Raw genomic sequence first — 20,215 nt, 5'->3', positions numbered from 1 at the left:
TCTCTCCAGTCATTTAACTATAAGATTTTTAGAACGCTCCTCTTATTCCTCCCTCCAGCAGACTCCAACTGATCTTTTCTTATTTCAAGACAGTTGATGTTATGAAATGTTAACTTCACCCCAAGCACTCATGTACACATCTCATGGTGGGAACTAAGAGGCAACACTGCCTTTTAGTGCTCTGCTGGAACCATGATGTTATGAAGATTTGTATTCCCAGTTATAAAAATACAATTCTGTGTATATTTGTATGGGTGCATGCATGGTGGGAATGCTTACATCTTTTTCAGGATGTCTTGCTTTTTCTGTTGGGTGAGAGAAGTTTTGCACTTTTCATCCTCAGCTGATTCTCCAAAGTATGTTGATGTCCCAGCAGGTAGGTTCTCTTTCTATCCCAAAAGATAACATACATTTTAAAAGCATGATCCATCAATAATGCAGTTTTCCCAGTTTTGCAAAATATAGGTGTTCTTTAATACGACTTCTGCTTTCTCAGATAAAGGGGAACACATCAGAAAAGTATTCATTTGTGTAAAACCTAGAGGGGGCCTCTCCTGGAATCATCTTCTGCTGTACATTTTTCAGTCATTAAACAGAACCACAAGCAAACAAAGACAATAGACTGGATCCCAAGCCATATGAAGAAACTGTTGGCAAATACGCCATGTCTCTGTGGCTCAAACTGTGACAAATGGCAAGAATCTGTGCAGCGGACAGCAGTGTGCTTTGTCAGTTACTGTTAAAAAGATTTAATGACACCGTGGTCCCCATCCCATTTCTCTGAAGAATGCTCACGATTGTCCATATTTACTGTTAGAGACGCAATAAGACACCTTTATGTGAAATACACCCACACTACAATGGTTGCAGAATATAATGCTGGTAAGACTGTTAAGGCACATCCATATCCTATCTAAATGCAGCTGTAAATATTGCCCTCGTCCCCACTAATTATATATTCTTGGCTCTGTGCTGTTCTCCTGTATCCAGAGTCTGCAGTGTTATTTTTAAGAAGACTGAATCTAAGATGATGCGTTGAGGCCATCCATAATTGAACAACAGCTGTAGTATGATGCTCTAGAGACTTGTGCATTAACCTACCACTGTACAGTTACGGAGTCCCTGCATGTCATTGTATCCATCTTCTTTAAAATAACTTTCCAATCTCTTTTCCCACCTCTGAACACTCCAGCTTGACACAGAACAATCTGAAATACCAGGTAACTGTTTCATTCATGCCTCCACCACTGCTGAGCAGGACTGAGTAGACCAATGCTGTAAGACATATTTTGCTATCTCAAGGCATTAACAAATACAAAAGCCCAAGGCAACACACACATCAACAGATTTAGAAAGAGTAAAGGTTTCACGTCAAGGGTCTGCTCCTGAAGTTTGCCAATACATGAAAATCAGTTCCTGGAATGCAAGTAACTACGCAATTAGGTCCGCATACCTGTCAGGAAGAGGAGGGTGGGCACATTTATGAAACAGCAGCTGTGCCACATGGCAAACTGCTCTTGAAACTGATGGGATGTTGGCCTGGTTTTCCTTCAGGTGGCCAACCTGCTTCAAGATCACCCTACTTCGGGGTTGCTGGGGAAAGGCAGCTCACATGTCTGAATGGCACTTTATACAGGAAAACCACTCACTTGGGAACAGAAAATCAGGATGTCAGGGAGAAGGACTCTGTCTCATTTTCTGACTGCTGTATAGTTTTCTATATGGAGGAGCGTTCAGTAAGACCAGTCACACACACACCCCACAGACTAGTAAGGCACATCCATGCCCTCTCCATCTAGAAACAGGCTGTTCAAAAGCAGCTTGATACAGCAAGGGAGTCTCCTATTCAATCCAAGGGCTACTTCTGATACAGACTAAATTTAGACACGATAGAGCAGAAACACCCAATTATCGGCCAGTTATTATTTTTAAACATATTTTAATACGGGGGCACAGAGGGCTTTGGATTTGATTGCAACAGTGGGGAGGTGGAAATGCTAGACCCTTTCAGGTTGGTTTGTTTTTAAGTAAATCCCTTTTGTGCCCAAACTACCTTTCTGCCCAAGGAAGGACAAGATGTTCCACCAACTTATCCTTTCCCCTCTGTAAAGGAAAAAAGAGTTTGGAAACAAAACTTGCAGGAAAGAGATTAAGCACCACCCCTCTACCTTTGTTCCAATAACAATATGGAGGTGATCTCCCTCACACCTGTGTTAAGAGTGGAAAACACTTAACATCATATCTGGTGTTCCCATGTATAAAAATCTTGAAGGACTGCATCAGCCTTTTAGACGTGTTGGACTACAATTCCCATAACCACTAGGTGACATGAATGGATGGTGAGAGTTGTAGTCCATCAGAACTAGAAGACACCAATTTGTGAAAGACACACTTTGCTGAGCTGGTAACCAACCTGTTTTGAAGCCAGCCCTTAACACTCCAAGTGTTAGTGTGTTAAAGTTAATGCACATCTGGGTGTTTCTTCTCCTTTAAAATGTCTGTCCCTTCAAGAAGGGACTGAAAAGGGTTAAAGCTTTGAAAAAGACAAAAGGAGAGAATGAGGTATATGCGAAACACATCTCAACATGCCCAATAAGTACAGTAGATTCTCCCCTTGCAGCCACACCCCGTAAGTGCTATATTTTGAGAACTGAACAATTAACATAAGGAATATGAGTCATTCTTTGAACCACTCTGTGGGAACCAGAGAGCCTCTGCTTTTAGAAGGGATGTAACTGGCTTGAGGCTAGAATAACTCCACAACAGAAGAGGAGGGAGGGAAATGGACACTTCATATACCATAAGGTCGCTGCAGAATCTACAATGATACTTGCTCTTGCTTTAACAATTTGTTAATTAGGAGACAGTGAGAGGGGAGGGAAAGGGGGAAGCTTGTTTTGAGAATACTCTTGTTGATTTCCTGTGGGAATGCCAAGTCTTGTGGAAGAAAAAGAAAAGATTAAATCTGTTCTCATCCTGTGCAGTAATCCCAAATTCCTTTTAGTCAGTAAAATAAAGGAACCGACTACAGGCATAAAAAACCGACTGCAGAGATAGACATTGTATGAGCCATGGCAGGAAAAGAAAGAGAAAAGCATGGCTCGGATGAGCCAGAGGGTGAAATATATTCTGCACAAGGAAAAGCCAGGGAGTCAGGGGGTGGACTTTCTTTCTAGTAAAAATGATGACTGGGATCATAGATGGAGGAAGGATAGGAGGGAAAGTTTCTTTTTAAAAAAATATGCACAGCATGAAAGAAGGCAGTATGTGTTATTTTTCCTCTCCCTTCCGCAAAATGCTAGAACTTTGGGCCACTGGGTGACTGGCAAGATATCCACGACAGACAAAAGGGAGCATATAACCCCCACGTTACAGCAGCTCCACTGGCTCCCAATCCGTTTCTGGGCACAATTCAAAGTGCTGGTTATAACCTAGAAAGCTACCTCAAGTATGCTGTCTCCCATTATGAGCCTGATTGGGCATTAAAATCACCAAGCTTTTTTCTTGGTTTTACCACCCTCACTGGTGTGTTTGTTGGGGACACGGGAGAGAGCCTCCTCTGTTGCTGCTCCCAGACTTCGGAACTCCCTCCCACTGGAGGCCAGACTGGCCCCAACTTTGCTGTCCCTCCACAAGCAGGCAGAGACCTTTCTCTTCAAGCAGGCTTTTCCTTAGTGACTGGCAGCCTGAGAGGGTTTTTTAAAATGGCTTTTTGTGCTCTGTTGTTTTGAATGTGTTTTTAATGACCATTTTAATATGATACTTGTTTAATTCTTTTTAAATATTTGTATACTCAGTGTTTAGTTTTTAAATATTGTCTTTCAATTGTTGTCAGCCGTCTTGGGTCCTTTTAAAGAGAAAGGCAGGGCATGCATAAACAAACAAACAAATAAAAATGCTTCATCCCACACCACATCACTAATCCCCTAACTTGGGGCAGTAATGCCCCCTAGTTTAGTTATTTTTAAGAGGCGACTTAAACAGCCTGGGAAAAGTTATCCTTTTGGCATACCATTCCCACATTCTCCCAGCCAACGCAGCCGGAGCATCTGGGAGTCATAATCCATAAAGGTAACTTTTCCTGGCTTGAGATAGGCCTGGGGTGGGTCGTATTGCATGGCCAATTCTATCAGCCATTGGCAGCATAGCCAATAGTGTGGAATGCTAAAAATATGGGTCGAAATGTGGTCACCCAGAGGACATCACTTTGGCCACCTCTGGGTTGGAAAAATACACAAGAAATTTATCAACAGTAGTAAGCTATATTGATTAAATGGAACTTCCCTGTTCAGAGGCAGTGTCTCTATCTCCGTCTTACATTCTTTCTCTGTCGAGAAGAGCTGCGGGGGGGGGGGCAGCAACAGAGGAAGGCTATTGTCACACTGCCAGTCTTGAGGGTGTTCCATAAATATTTGGCCGAGCCCTGTTGTAAGCAAGATGCTGTATTACTGATGTCAGGCCTGTTCTAACAGGTCTATTGGTACAAATAAAATGTCAGAATCTATCACCCAACAGGTATTCCTCTTTAAAAAGAGTGACAAGGAAAGCATGGAGATTTAAGAGCAATTAATTGAGAAGACATCGCTGTGACGAACCCAGACCTACTGGGATATGCCACACGTTAACTAAGCTGCCACCAACCATTCCCTATAAGAAGTCACACAGACCAGGGATGGATTTTTAACAAATAAAAGAACAAGGTTTATTAAATAACACACAGGAAAAATAAAAGGATCAAGTGAATAAGATACAGTAACGTGGCTTAGTCTCAATCATACATACACACAGTTTGGTTCACACAGAACACTTAACTTGAAGCACAGACCCTGAACCTATCAGTTCTGGCTACCCATACAGACACCTGAACCTATCAGGTTGGTACTGACTGACACACAGTAGTACCCTGTCTGACACACAGACTCCCACTCAAGCTTCTTCTCTCAGCTTTTCCTCCAGCTTCTCCAGCTTCTTCACACACGCTCCACATATATATACAGTACAGCCCCTCCTCCTGATGTCCCGCCTTCCACTCCCCATAGGATGGAACTTTCCCTCCAAACCCATGACAGACAGGTAACATCAGTGCTGTATGTAACACCTCCCCTCTTTATAAGTTGTTTTGTAGGGGGAAAGCTAAGGTGCTTTTCACCAAAAAACAACCTGGACCCAAAACAAACAAAAACAGTCATATAATAACATACAATACCATACTTACTTATACTTACACTCTATTAGGCATTTAAACATTTATCATTAACAATACATCAAGTTACCTTTATTCATACAAACCAACATGTTTGATAAACAGACACATTTGACTTTTTGTCATCAAAATATATACATAGTCCATGTTTCTTTCGCCGTCTTCATTCTTCAGGTCTTCTTGACAAGGCGTCAGCAACACAGTTCACTGACCCTCTGACCACCTTCACTTCAAAGTCATAGTCTTGCAGATTTAAAGCCCACCTCATAAGTTTACTATTGTGGGTTTTCATTGTCTTTAACCATTGCAGTGGTGAATGGTCAGTGCACAGAATAAAATGTCTTCCCCAGATGTAAGGCTTGGCCTTCTGGATCGCGTAGACTATGGCCAGGCACTCCTTTTCCACGGTTGCCAAATGTCTCTCACCTTTCTGGAGTTTCCTACTCAGGTAGGACACTGGATGCTGGTCACCATTCTCATCCTCCTGGCAAAGAACTGCTCCTACCCCGCTGTTAGATGCATCGGTGTAGATGATGAACTCCCGGTCGAAGTCTGGAGCACGCAGCACTGGATAGTTGATGAGGGCCTCCTTCAACCTCCGGAACGCCTCCCCACAGTCGCTGGTCCACGGGATGCGGTCATCAGTCTTCTTCCTCGTCAGATCGGTCAGCGGAGCCGCAATCTCGCTAAACCTCGGAATGAACTTTCTGTAGTAGCCCACCAACCCAAGAAATGATTTGACTTTTTTCTTGGTGTTGGGTCTAGGCCAATCACGAACGGCTTCTATTTTGGCCTCTAGGGGTTTTATCACTCCTCCCCCTACCATGTGACCCAAGTATTTTATTTCTGGGCTACCCAGCTGACACTTGCTCTCTTTACAGAGCCTAGGCCAAAGCACTTCCTCCCCTGGGTCAAAGTGCCTCTCTCTGGCTTTGTGGTTATACCATGTTTTCTTTCTGACCTTTTGAGCTTGCAGGGTCTCTGCTGCTAGCTCTAGGTTTCTCTTTAGGTCATTCCTCAAAGAGTCTATGTATGTCACAACGTCTTGTGGGTCATCCTGGGTGATCTGCTCCCAATTTTGTTTGATCAAATCAAGGGGCCCTTTCACCCTTCTCCCAAATAAAAGTTCAAACGGACTGAACCCGGTACTGGCTTGTGGCACTGATCGATAAGCAAACAAAAGGGATTGCAGCTTCTGGTCCCAATTGTTTGGATTCTCTGCCAAGTAAGCCCTAATCATGCGCATTAGAGTCCCATTGAACTTCTCAGTTAACCCATTACTTTCAGGGTGATAGGCAGTGGTTTCCTTGTGCTTAATTCCACAGATTTGCCATAAGCGTTTCATGAGCTTCGATGTGAACGATGCGCCCAAATCTGTGATTATTTCTGAGGCAAATCCCATCCTGGACATGTACCCCACCAAGGCATCTGCCACTGTGTTGGTTTCAATGTTAGTCAAGGGTATGGCTTCAGGGTACCTCGTGGCATGGTCCACAATGGTGAGAATGAACCTGTTCCCCCTCTTTGTGGCCTTGGGCAAAGGTCCCACAATATCCACCCCTCTACATTTGAACGGAGTGTCAATCACAGGCAAAGGGCACAACTTTGCTTTGGTCCTGTCGCGGCTATTCCCCTGCCTTTGACACACATCACATTGTTTACAGAACTCCCTGATCTGCTTCCCTATGTCAGGCCAGTAAAAATTCTGTGTGATTCTCTGCTGTGTTTTGTTCACCCCTAAGTGCGCAGCAAACATGTCAGAGTGCCCCCTTTGTAAGATCATGGGGCGATACTTTTCAGGTACCACTAGCTGACTTCGGATCCCATCTCCCCCTTTTGAGATATTCCTCAGGGTCTCTCTATACAAAATCCCCTTTTTCTCTAGAAATCTCACTGGGGTTTCAGGTGTTAGCTGGGCGTCAGTCACCTGTTCAAAACACTTTTGGAGAGTGGCGTCTGCCTTTTGCTCTTGGCCAAATCGGCTGTCTGTGGTTAAGGTTTCCACCACAGCTTCTGAACTCCCCTCTGCTTCCGTCTCTGGCTCATCAGTACCCCCCTGAACTGTCCCCGTGGTGGCTTGTGAACGTGTAATCACTAGCACCCGTTTCACATGTTCAGCCAGGTCATTTCCCACGAGCACGGCTGCTGGCAGAGTCGATGAAATCGCTAGCCGCCAAACTCCCCTCCAGCCTTGAAAGTTCACAGGTACCTCCGCTACTGGCAGTGAGATCACCTGCCCCTCAATCCCTGCCACCTTCATGCTCTCATTTGGGATTATATATTCCCTAGGAATAATATCTGGATGGCACAGGGTCACCTGGGAACAAGTGTCCCTCAGCCCCCTATACTGATGGTCAAGTATTCCTACGTCCACCCCTGCGGTTTCAAACAACTGAGAATCTGTTCTCACGAGCAAGCAGCGCTTGACCTCCACAAGAGGACCATTTTCCTCAGCCTGATCAGCAGATGTAACTGTTCCAGATTGAGTAGCCATGGCAACAGGCTCCCTCAGTGACAAGGAGCTTTGCTCTTTCTGGACACGGAACACAGCTTTTGGCTTGGTTCCACTCGAATCCTGAGGCACAATTCCTTTTAGCTGCTTTAATTTCTCACACTCTGAGATTAGATGGCCCTTTCCCTGACAGAAATAACATTTTCTGGTGTATTTTGAGTCTTTCTCATCTTGTTTTGGTTTTCCCTCCAAAATCTGAGGTCTTGGTTTCATGTCTGAGGGCTTCCCTTCACCATGGGCCCCTCCCCCTTGCTGGCTTTTCCCTGGTCCCTGAGAGTACTTGCTGTAGGTTTCTTTGGGTTTACCTACAGATTTCCCCTCACCCAAGGGCTTTCTTATTTGGGAAATAAAATCTGCGATCTCGGCTGCTTCTGCCACAGATTTCGGTTTCCTTTCCCTCACCTGGAATTTCAGTTCCCCATGCAGGACTGAATAGAACTGTTCCAGCGCTATCAAGTCTTTGAGCTGCTGAAAGGTCTCTGTCCCCTCCTGAGATAGCCATTTCTCTAGCAGCCTCACCAATTGGGCCCCCACTTGGGTAAAAGTCTGCTCTGGTTTCTTGCTGATTGACCTGAATCTTTGCCTCAGCTGTTCCGCATTTATCCCATGTCTGGCAAACACCAGTTTTTTAAACTCTGCAAAATCTTTCATCAGTTCCTCTGGCATCTCTGCATAGACTTCTGCAAGGCTGCCACTGATTAAAGATCGCATGATGGTCATCTTCTCAGTGTCCCTTACTGAGAAGTCCACAAACGCTCTTTCCACTAGGGAAAAGAACACCTCAGGACAATCTCCCTTGTGGTACACAGGGAATTTCTTCAGGTCAGCTTTAGACAATTGGCCTCCCTCAGAATCCCTATTGTTATTATTGTTCTGATTCATCATTTCCAATTTTCTTAACTCAAACGCCATTCTTTCTTTTTCCAGAGCAATTTTCTCTCTCTCCCTCTCCATTCTTTCTTCTCTTTCCATTTTCTCTATTTCAAATTGCCTTTGTTTCTCTCTTTCCCTTTCCTCCATTTTTCCTCTCTCTAATCTTTCCTCCATTTCAAATTGCCTCATCCTCAGTTCATGCTGTTGGGCTATGAGCATTTTCCTGAGTTCTGGGTTCTGTTCTCCCGTGCTGTCACCCTGTACTGAGCCAAATTCATCCTCAGAACCTTGGTCTACCTGGGGGTCTTTCACTTCACCCATTTCTGCCATTTGGCTTCGAGTCAAGGGCATAATCCCCCCCCCCCAGAACAGGCTGCTTTCAAAAGTCAAGCCTCAAAATAAAGCGACCACTTTTTTTTTTCTTTTGCCTCAGAACCAGCTTTCTATAGATTACTGCTGTTCTTCAGCACTAACTTGCAACAGTTGCGAGCCAGAGTCTACCCCCCTCTGCTAGGCCTCGCAGCAGGCAGGCTAGATCACTGCTACTACACAGTTTTGCCTCAGCTTTTTTTCCGCCAAAACAGGATGCCTCAGAGCTCCCTAATCTAGTCCCCAATCTGAGGTTACACGTTCTTCTACTAGCGCACCTCCCCGTGAGGCACACCTAGAAGATTACCTACGCGCTCTCAGATTGTCCCTGACTAGACCCCCCTTGCTCTGGGCACACTTGCCAAGGCTTTGCTGGACCACTGGACAACTGGACCAGTCGTATCCCACACGCTGGACACCAATCAATGTGACAAACCCAGACCTACTGGGATATGCCACACGTTAACTAAGCTGCCACCAACCATTCCCTATAAGAAGTCACACAGACCAGGGATGGATTTTTAACAAATAAAAGAACAAGGTTTATTAAATAACACACAGGAAAAATAAAAGGATCAAGTGAATAAGATACAGTAACGTGGCTTAGTCTCAATCATACATACACACAGTTTGGTTCACACAGAACACTTAACTTGAAGCACAGACCCTGAACCTATCAGTTCTGGCTACCCATACAGACACCTGAACCTATCAGGTTGGTACTGACTGACACACAGTAGTACCCTGTCTGACACACAGACTCCCACTCAAGCTTCTTCTCTCAGCTTTTCCTCCAGCTTCTCCAGCTTCTTCACACACGCTCCACATATATATACAGTACAGCCCCTCCTCCTGATGTCCCGCCTTCCACTCCCCATAGGATGGAACTTTCCCTCCAAACCCATGACAGACAGGTAACATCAGTGCTGTATGTAACAATCGCTTGGCAAATTGTTATAAAGGACATACAGTATTCACATGTGCTTGAGATTGGGTCAAGTAGACAGTCACTTCCTTGCCCCTCAAATGTCAAGTATGGAAATGTATGTTCCAACATTTAGGTGCTTATGCCTCTTCCTTTCCAGCCCGGCTATGATCACAGCTGAAATGAGACATCAAGGGTGGAGAAGCACTCCCAGATTATCAAGGTAACAAGCAAGAAATGCTCTGCTGAATCCCTAGATCTTTCTTCAAGGAAATATTTCTGTTTCAAATGCATTTCATTTGTCAGCCTTCAAACTGCAGCAACCACATTTCTGCTGGAAAGATGCATTTTCCCTCACAGCTTGTAGGATATATTCCTTGACTAGAAGTGGTCTCCAGAACGCAACTACAAAAATGTCATGCGCACCTGCCAAAAAGTATCCACAGCACACCAATGACTATTTATGATTACTTTGTTTCTAATGCTTTGTTTCTAATACAAGCAACTTGGTCTTCAAAGAAAAGAGTTGAAAATTATGAGTTTCAAGACCTGGAGAATCCTCTTGACATTATAAGCCTGCCAAATTCACCTACAGCTTGAATTCAGAAAGAGGGGGCAGTGGTGGCGATGAGGAAAAGAACAGCATGACTTATGCTCCTCTCACATGTTTCCTAGTTATTTCCTTAAACCTGGTACCTTCCAGATATATTGGGCTATAATTCCCACAATTCCCCTATCATAGCCCAAAGACTCATGGGAAAATATAGTCCAACATATCTAGAGAACACTGGATAGAGGTAGGCTATTTTAAACTGAAGCTTAAATTCCTACCATAATTGTACAGAACATTTTTCATGGGTAGCCAAGTTAGCATACATTAGGCCAGAAACGTTTCAGGGAAAGTATGTCCAAATGATTGTTGCTTTTGAAGAGAGAGAGAGAGATAGAGAGAGTTGAATGGGAGTTTTAGTTTTAGTGCTAACAGCTAAAGTGCTACAGAGGTACGGGAGATGTACTCCATGACCAAGTTTGTGAGGCTAACATGCAGATGGGGAAAAGCAGCAAAAAAAGAACTGGGTGTGATGAAGATGAAGCAGCAGCAGCACTTTAAGGTGCAGGAGAATTTGTTACAAAAAAGGAACCTTGTTGAACATGTAGGTCTATGGCATAACAAGCAAGAGATAGAGCTTGCTGCAATATATAGAACTATTACTTAAATTGTCATAACTTGGACCCTTCATGGTATTGAATATATGGACAATGGATTATAGAATGGGAACAGCTAATTGTTCTATTTATATCATGCAAAACACAGATTACTGCACAATACAGTGGTGCCTTGCTTAACGATTACCTCGTTAAACGACGAATCCGCTTGACGGTGAGGTTTTTGCAATTGCTTTTGCGATCGCAAAACGATGTTTCAATGGCCCAAAATTGCTTTACGACAATCGGTTCCCTGCTTCAGGAACCAATTCTTCGCATTACGCTGATCTGAAAACAGTTGATTGTTGGGTTTCAAAATGTCTGCCCACTGTGCAAAATGGCTCCCCGCTGTTTTCAGGAGGCATTTTTCACTTTAAAGGCACTGGAAAATGGCTGCCCTATGGAAGATCTTCGCTGGACTATTAGGTATTTAGCCCACTGGAACGCATTGAACCGGTTTTAAATGCATTTCAATGGGTTTTTTATTTTCGCTTGATGAGGATTTCGTTCTACAGCGATTTTGCTGGAATGGATTATCCTTGTCAAGTGAGGCACCACTGTATTACGAAACCTAGTACATACTTTATACATTTTGCCAGCAATTGCTGGGCAGAGAATAAATCTTCCAAGGTGGCCAAGAATAAACAAGGATGAGCCACTGGAGAACAAGACCCTCCATACTAGATCAATTCATTCAGAATGTGGTGTTGGAGGAATGTTTTATAGATACCATGGATAGCCAGAAAGGCAAATAAGCAGGTACTGGATCAAATCAAGCCTGAATTCTCATTAGAAGCCTTGAGTTTGCAAGATCAGATCAGGGCTGTTAATGAAAAGTTCTTCTGAAAGTTACTAATTCAAAGTAGCCATAAGTTACTTTTAACAGTTCCATATTAATTTATTTGCTTTGACTGCTAAAGACTACAGTAGCCAGAATCCTGTTGGCACAGCAAGATTGATGTCATCAGCTGTGGCCTTTTGTTTTTAATTAAAAATTCCCTCCACTCCTCAATTCTAAGGTTTCCTAAGATTCCCTTTCAACCCAGGGGAGGATTTGGGATCCTGAGGAGAATGGTGGTAGGGGAGCTTCTAATGTAGAAACAAAAACAAAACACCTGCTGTTGGTTCCAGACCTGACAATTTTCAGACATTTAAAGTCTTCCCTCCCATCCTTAGGTCCCCAAAGGCTTCCCCAGGTTGAAAGGGATCTTTCGGGAGCCTCAGATCCCTGGCTGGGGGGCAGGGGGAGAGGGAAACATTTAATTAAAAATAAAAGGCCATGGCTGATATTGTCTCCAGCTTTTCACATGGGGAGTGGTGCCACCAGGATTCCATCCAAAGTATCTCTGAGACCCGATGTGGTGTATGTAACAGACAGAGCATAAGACAAGGACACAGGAGACTGGGCTGAAATCCCCACTTAGCCATAGAAACTCAGAAGGGCGTATCTATGAGAGGCTCCTTAAATATCTCATAAACCTTATTATTTATTTATTTATTTATTTATTTATTTATTTATTTATTTATTTATTTATTTATTTATTTATTTATTTATTTATTTATTTATTTATTTATTTATATTTATATCCCACCTATCTAATCAATAGACCACTCTAGGCGGCTTACAACAGGGATAAAACAATAACTAAGACAAGTTATATAAAAACGCATTCAGCAGTTAGATCAAAACACCTGAAAGCCCTATTAGATTTGTTACAAGTTAGATGTGACTTGTTGGCACATAACAACACAAAGTGTCTCTAGCGCTCTGTCACTTACATTATTCCAGCAGTTCTTTACATCTCCTCCTGCCCACATTCTGCAATGGCCACTTGATGAAGAATCCTGCAGACCTTAAAAGCTAGCCTCTTCAAAATATTTTAATGCTCCAATAAACCGTATTATACACCTCAGTTTCACCACAGAAAAGGAATTGGTGGCAACCCTAGAAAAGGAGCTATGACTACATGTAAACAAATGCTGCATTTGTGTATGCTCAGAGGCATTTACAATACACACTTTAGATTATGATTCCAAGGTTAAGATGTTAATTGTGATTACTTCTGATTGCAAGATGATGTCACATGAATATAGGTTGGGATTCAGAGGGAATATTTCCAGATAATAGATCTACTGTTCATTAACAATACAAAAGAGGGCAAAGGTCAGAATTTTTTTAAAAAGCCAGCACAGCAGTCTTTTCTGCATAAAAGAAGAAACCACTGCCATGGTAGGTGTATTCTTTCTTTCTGGTGGGCTGTTATGCTCTTTTATTTGTCAGAATATCCCCTTAATAGAAACGTTTTATTGAACCAGATATGGAGAGATGATGGTTAGGAAGTGATGAAGATCAAATTTTGCTATTTCTGGTTTATTAATTTTTAAAGCATCTCCTACTGTTTGGTTAAAGTGCCAATATGAACACCATTACCACTGCAGAACTACACGTAAGACAGAAAGAGGGTCACCCAGACCTCTGTCATGTTAATAGACCAAAGCATTTGCAGTGGAGAACAAGCGGTCAGGAGAAGGGTGTTTAATTTTGCTTCTCCTTGCCACTTCCTGCAGTACAGTGGTGCCTTGACTTAAGACCATAATCCGTTCCAGAAGATGGGCGTAACTCAAAATGGTCGTAAGTCGAAGCACCATTTCCCATAGGAATGCATTGAAACCCATTAATCTGCTCCCGCCAAAAAAATTATCACACACCCCCACACACAGCCAGCCCCATCCGAATGTGTGATGGGGCTGGGGGGGGGGAAATACACCCCCAAACCCACCCTGCAAAACAAAGTAAATGTACTTATTCAGGAGCAGAAAGCAGCACCAGGCAGTCCGAAGCCTCCTCTGAGGCACACTCTCTAACCATCGGGGCGAAAGAGCTACAAAGAAGCAGCCTCTTCGCCTACCAACAGTTAGCAAATTTGAATTCCCCGCCTTTTTTCCCTGCCTTTTTCCAGTTGCAACTCTAAGCTCTGGCTGCAAGTCGAAGCAAAAATTTGCGGCCGGACTTGGTCACAACTCGAAATGGTTGTAAGTCGGGATGTTCGTAAGTCGAGGCACCACTGTACTGCATGTCTTCCTGCTCCGATCCACCCTCCATTTCTCTTAAGTAAGAGACTGTAAGAAAACTAGATTTCAGGGTGGTGGTTTAGAGAGGCATTAGGCTTTATTCCTGCTGTCCCTTGCAAATGCCTCCTATGTTGCCACTAATCAGCAAACATCCATGAGCTAAAATGATATTGGGTTCAAAACTTGAAATTCATTGCAAATACAGTAGTCATGTCTTTCATGTCTTTGACTTCTGTATGCCCTCTGTTTCACTGTACCGCTTTACATGGAAACCATAAACCATCTTGTACGGCCACACACTATTTCATGCTAAATAGAATGGCCACTCTCTTCCATCTTCTCTTGGGGGTGGGGGAAGAATTTCATGTATTGAAGAGGGGGAAAATACACACCATTATTTCACAAGGCCAACTTCTCAAACAGCATTAAAAAGAACCGTTTGAGGATCTAATTATGGTAGCATGAACAATAACTGTTGATGACTTCAAAGGTCAATAGTACTTCTCCTTGATCTTGCCATTTATAGTTAGATTGCTTGTGCCAGATTATAGTATCAAATAGCTTTAGATAAGCAGTGAGGTTAAAGTAGGGAACAATTTCTGAAGCTAAATCCCATCTTTTAGATTTTTATCCCAGGTGACATGACACAAACAATCATCCTTACTGCTTACCGCAGAAGCACAACTGCAGTAGACAGCCGATGGAAAACTGTTGTTCATGAGGTTAGTTCTGTCTTTATAGTTCTATAAATTCTAAGTAAATGCTGAAGGCTTTACATTCTGATGTATACTTGAAGATGTGCCATTTACAAGAAGTGCTTGTATATAGCAATATACTGCACTTTAGTTCCAATACTAAGCACTCTTGTGGGTGGTTCTTTGCCCCAGTTTCAGAATCCATTTACTTGGCTAAGACAAGGTGTGGGTTTTTTTGACCTTAATATTTGTAGTATATACGTTATTCAAAGATCCCATTGGTACTTGAAATATATTGGTATTGGAAAATGACGCCTAATTTGGACATCCTCTACTGCTCTGTTGACAAAAATAATTAAAATGTTGGTTTCAAAGATGTTTCATGATAACTGGAAAGGAAAGGAAGACTTGTCTGACCTTTATATTTATTTTAATAACAGCCTTCTAACATGAGGTTCTATGGATTTTTATGTTTTATGGTGCTATGTTTGCTCTACAGTTTTACTATATTTGTATATGTTTGTCCCTAAGAAAAATGATTGTTTGAAACACTTTTTTTAAAAAAAATTAAAAATATTCTGTTCCCCTGGAAGTTTTCTTCTTCCTCTTCCTCTCTGGAGTAGCTTTTCTTGTTATGCACATGGTAAAATTCTTTGTTCTAAACCCTTCAGCTTTATTTTGCTCGCATGAAAAATTAATGCCATAGTCCTACAGTAACTACAATATTTTACATCTCTCTTAGAATTAGCATGTGAGCCATTGCTTTGTTTTCCATATTTTTAGATCTAATTCTTGTTCAGAGTTTGACAAATTCAGTCTCTGCACCTTGAGATAACTCCATTATTATCCCACTGCTCTTGTGATTTATTTTTTCCCAAGCACTTTAAGAGACGTCTTCACTTCTCTTTCTTCTTCTTTTTAAAAATAAATAAATAAATAATTTTTTTTTTGAAGGAATCAAAAATTGTGCAACTATTCTGTATAGTTCTTCAGCTTTTATTTAATCTTCTCAATATTTTATCCCTTACTTTAGCTGACAGGATGGCTCAGGAGTTTAGGTATCTGGCTGAGTAGCCAGTGGTTGATAGTTCAATCACCCACTGTGCTCCCTGGGAGTACAGATAATCTGTCTAATTTTGGGCAAGCTCACATCCCAGGATACCCCCGGAAGAAGGAGTTGTAAACCACTTGTAAGAACTCACTATTTAGAAAACATTGAGCCTTCTAAGGCTGCCGTAAGTCTGAATTGATCAGATAGCACAAAATTATTATTATTAACCTTAGTTTAAATTTCTGTGTTTTTTTTTAATCTCATGGAACACATCTCTTGGTTTTGTTCCATTGTGTTCTTCTCTTACAATGATATTGTAGCAGTTCTCTTTGTCCAACCATGTCAGTCAAAAGCTCCAATTAGGATTCTGACTCTATTTCTCTCATCTTTTACTTCTGCTTCTTGTTTATCATTAAAACAACTAAGAGTTTCCTCACTCATTCATCAATGCTTTTCTTTCCTTGTGACTACAGGAATAATAGTTTTATATTCTCCCTTGGTAATAACTTTTATTTAATTCCACAGTTCTTCTGGTTCATGGTTAATTGAGTTCAGTAATGAAAATGGTTTTCAAATTCCTAAAGAATATTATCTTTGCCATGATGACCGTTCTAGTGTTCTTCTTCGGGTTTATTCTAAGTATTCAACATTAGCAGTTCATGGTCTGTACCACAGCTAGCTCTAGGTCTTGTTTTTTTGTACAGAACAGAGCCTTTCCACATTCTGATTAGATCATTGGTTTGATATCTACATTGGTCTTCTTGTGATTTCAATCTGGCCACTAGGAAAACAGAATGCTAGCATTCTAATCCAAGAGGACTCTTCTTCTATTCTATTTTATTCTGGTGTGTATTAGAAATTGTGTTACTGACTTCCAAAAAGTAAGAGCAGACTGCAGACACATAGTGAAACTTGATAAAGTTGATTTGATTCTAACACAGAACAGACCTCATCTTCCTTCATCTTTTTATCAGATTGTGCTTGGCATAAGACTATTTAAACCAAGTTTATTTTTACGGTTTAGAAAGGAGGAATAAATGTGTTAAATATTCTACTTACACACCAGTGTTTTCACAAAACTGTGATGTATATTAATGAAAAGTAAGAGAAACCAAATTTTACAGAAAGAGCCTGTAAAGTGGGCCAGTAAAAGAACTGAGGCAGGGGAAATATTACAACATAATGTTCGCACTATCAAGAGGAGTTAATACTGAAGCAGAAGTACAAATAAGCAATACCAGCTCATTCCATGGGTCACTGTTCTGTACTCCTCACAGTCTTGGCATTTATTAAAAACAGAAGGGGTGTTAATTTAAATGAACTCCACTTCATGTGAGATGTACACTACCGCTAATTCATGTGACAAAAAGAAATATTTTTCTTTCTGGTGTCCCAGCCTTCAAGAGGTCTCTCAGTCCCATCCTCATGTACTGACAAACATCAACCATTGTTATAGATAGTGAAATTATCATTACTTTCTCAGACGTTCTGCCCTAACCTAAATCTATATGTTTCCAATCAGTACAAATAACATTGTTTTATTCAGAAACCATCCAAGCTTCCTTGTTCGTCAACTTTACTGCTGTTATTTTAACAGTGTACAAAAGAGACTTCTCGGAAACACTGAAAGCATTTATTGAGTAATTTTTATACATCAGAAGGAAAGGACATCTGAGCTCTATTTTGTGTCCAATTCTTACATACTTGTGATTTTTCTTTACTCATCTTAATTTTATATTAATTGATTGTATGCATGCTCAGTTTCCATTTCACCTATTTACTGATATTTTAACAGTTAATTTAATCATTTAGTTGTAAGGTCTTCCTACATTTTACCACCACATAAGAAGAATATATTAATATGAGCTCCATCTTGTTATGTATGATAAAATGTTCTGAACTGTGACAACTATCATACAAGGAAATTGCCAATTAGAACCCCTCTCCCTTTCATGTGTGTGTTCTGTGCCATCAAGCTGGAAATGAGTTATAGCGACCTTAATAGGGCTTTCAAGGTAAGTGAGATATTTAAGGAGTGGTTTTACCAATTCCTCTTCCCCAGTGAGTTTCCACGGCTGAGTGGGGATTCCAGCCCACTCATATTGGGTATGGGTTCAGTACATTGTTATATACTGCTGTTCAACAAAGAGCAACCATCATAATCAAATACCCCTGCACACAAGAACAAAGTAAAAGCTCCATAAGGGAGTAAGCATCCTTAATATACAAAATAATAGAATAAATACTGTTTATTTCAGATAATGTGGACTTTATCTGTGAACAGATAATGATCTTGATACTGTTGCTCATCTATCATTCTTATTTTTACAGAAGAGAAAGAATAATTATTGGACTGGACCACTCCATTTTTCCCCTCTACATGGTGTTTGCTAACCAGAGACAAAATAATAAGAGGCTCTAGGGCCCCAAACTTTTGACACAACTCCGGGAGGCAGTAGAAGATAGGAGGGCCTGGCGTGCTCTGGTCCATGGGGTCATGAAGAGTCGGATACAACTAAACGACTAAACGACGAGGGCCCAGAACTATGATTGAATGATGGGAAGATCTACACAAAAATTCTAGGGTTTAATTTTGTTTTCTACTAGGGGGAAAAATCCCCTCATATACTCTGTCTGTACACTGTAAGACCTGCTTTCCATGAGAGCAAGCTGATTTCCATTTCCTTGATTTTGAAATAAAGCTAAGAAAATAATCAGGGACATTTAAAAAAGAGAGGAGTCTGTTTCAAAAGACTGGACATGAAGATTTATCCAAAATCTGTTATGCCAATTTTGGCTGAATTGTGTGTTACTAGCAGAAAATAGGCTCTTAGCTGTTTAAGAATTAGCTCTATAAGAATTAAATATCATTTCAAATACATCAAATATATAATTTCTGGCCTAGATAATGTACGAGGGACTACTTCAGACATAGGTGGATAAAGCACAGCCCTGTGCCCAGATGTCGGTTGGAAGCCTGGCACCACTGACTTGGGCTGATAGCAGGTGCAGTCCAACAATACTGGGAGAGATGTATCCTCCCACCCCTGTGAAAGCTAAGTGATGGGAATTTGGGAGCAGTGGCAGGGGATGTATTAGTATTATCCTTCCATCTCATTATTCAGGAGATCTCTACAGCCCATAAAGCCTAGATCGGTGTTTTGTATTTATGCGTATGTGTGTTTGTAGAACAGCATTTCAAATATGAGTAGATAAAATGAATGCCAAAAGATGTTCCAGGGGTGTGCATGATTGTGAGAATCTAAATATAAGTTTCCTCCCAGTGCAATGAGCAGAGAATACTGCTGCTCTTAAAAACCATAAGGGACCTGCGATTCCATTCTGTTGCAGCCACCAAATCTGGCAGAACCTTATCCGAAAAACCAACCCAGGGGATTCAAGCCTCAACCACAGGATTATGACATCACCTACATACCTCCTTAGAAAATACCTTGGGGAAATTTTGTTACTCCACAATCTGGCAGCACACACGTGCATCTTTCAACAGAAAAATGGGAGGCGGAGGGTTTGAAACCCACATGATGTGTCTTTTGCAAATTCACAAGAAAAGACAGACAAATTTCAGCCCAGGTCTAAGGAATTTCCCTCTAGATCTATCCTCTTCAGTGTCAGTTAAAGAGCCCAGGCACAGAATGCTGGGTCTTTCCCTTGTTGGAAGACTATTTTTTATGAGGCATATGAAAGCAGTTATTCTAGACTCAAACATTAGTAAGATAATATACTATATGCTTGTATCCAATACATGCAAAGCAGAAGTCAATCTTGTATATGAAGTATGAAGCTAACTAATAGCGAGTCAGAACTTTGGACTATCTAGTTTAATACCGCATTTAGCTGGCAAAACCTCTCTCTGGTATCTCTTTCAGCCCTTCCATTACTTTTTTTTTCATTACATACAGCAGGAATTCAGCCTGGTAGTCTTCGTGCACGCAGAGCATACACTCAGCCAACAGGCTATGGCCCCTTCCCTTAACAGCATTACAGGAAAAGTGCTCAAATACTGTATGTATTTAAAAATTTGGCTAAATGATCTTCACACTTCGGTACCTAAATTCCCGGACGGGCGCACAAGAACGTTGATTTGCTCTGTACAAAGCAAGTTCCTAAATCTTCAGGATAAAAGCAGAAATGCAGACTGTTGTATTGGAAGAACTGGGTCACCAGGCATATGTTGAAAATATTAAGAGGAGAAAAATGCAATCTGTGAATTGTAGGGTAGGGATCGCGCTCTAAGGCTCGCGAAGCCCAGATAACTGGAGGCAAGGGCCAGCATCCTGTTCAATATTAC

At 41.6% G+C, this 20,215-nt stretch overlaps 1 protein-coding gene and 1 long non-coding RNA gene across 4 annotated transcripts in view; one reads left to right on the top strand and one right to left on the bottom strand.

Moving 5' to 3' along the window:
* SLX4IP (SLX4 interacting protein) overlaps window positions 1–20,215 on the bottom strand; it is a 142,953-nt gene that overhangs the window by 5,995 nt on the left and 116,743 nt on the right. For 2 of the 3 annotated variants that reach the window (XM_073003264.2, XM_073003269.2), the window contains exon 7: window positions 280–389. In XM_073003264.2, the coding sequence (XP_072859365.2) occupies window positions 280–389 (110 nt within the window). Of the gene's footprint in view, window positions 1–279; window positions 390–2,447; window positions 2,534–20,215 lie in introns of those variants that run through there. The other variant, XM_073003274.2, reaches the window with a different exon arrangement.
* On the top strand, window positions 10,043–19,136 carry LOC110086117 (uncharacterized). Its single transcript, XR_002301764.3, has 3 exons — window positions 10,043–10,105; window positions 14,797–14,882; window positions 18,238–19,136. It is a non-coding gene; the product is annotated as an uncharacterized LOC110086117 (long non-coding RNA).

Source organism: Pogona vitticeps, chromosome 1, assembly GCF_051106095.1.
Source record: "Pogona vitticeps strain Pit_001003342236 chromosome 1, PviZW2.1, whole genome shotgun sequence".
NCBI classification, from domain to species: Eukaryota; Metazoa; Chordata; class Lepidosauria; order Squamata; family Agamidae; genus Pogona; species Pogona vitticeps.
This window is presented reverse-complemented; position numbering and strand designations above follow the sequence as displayed.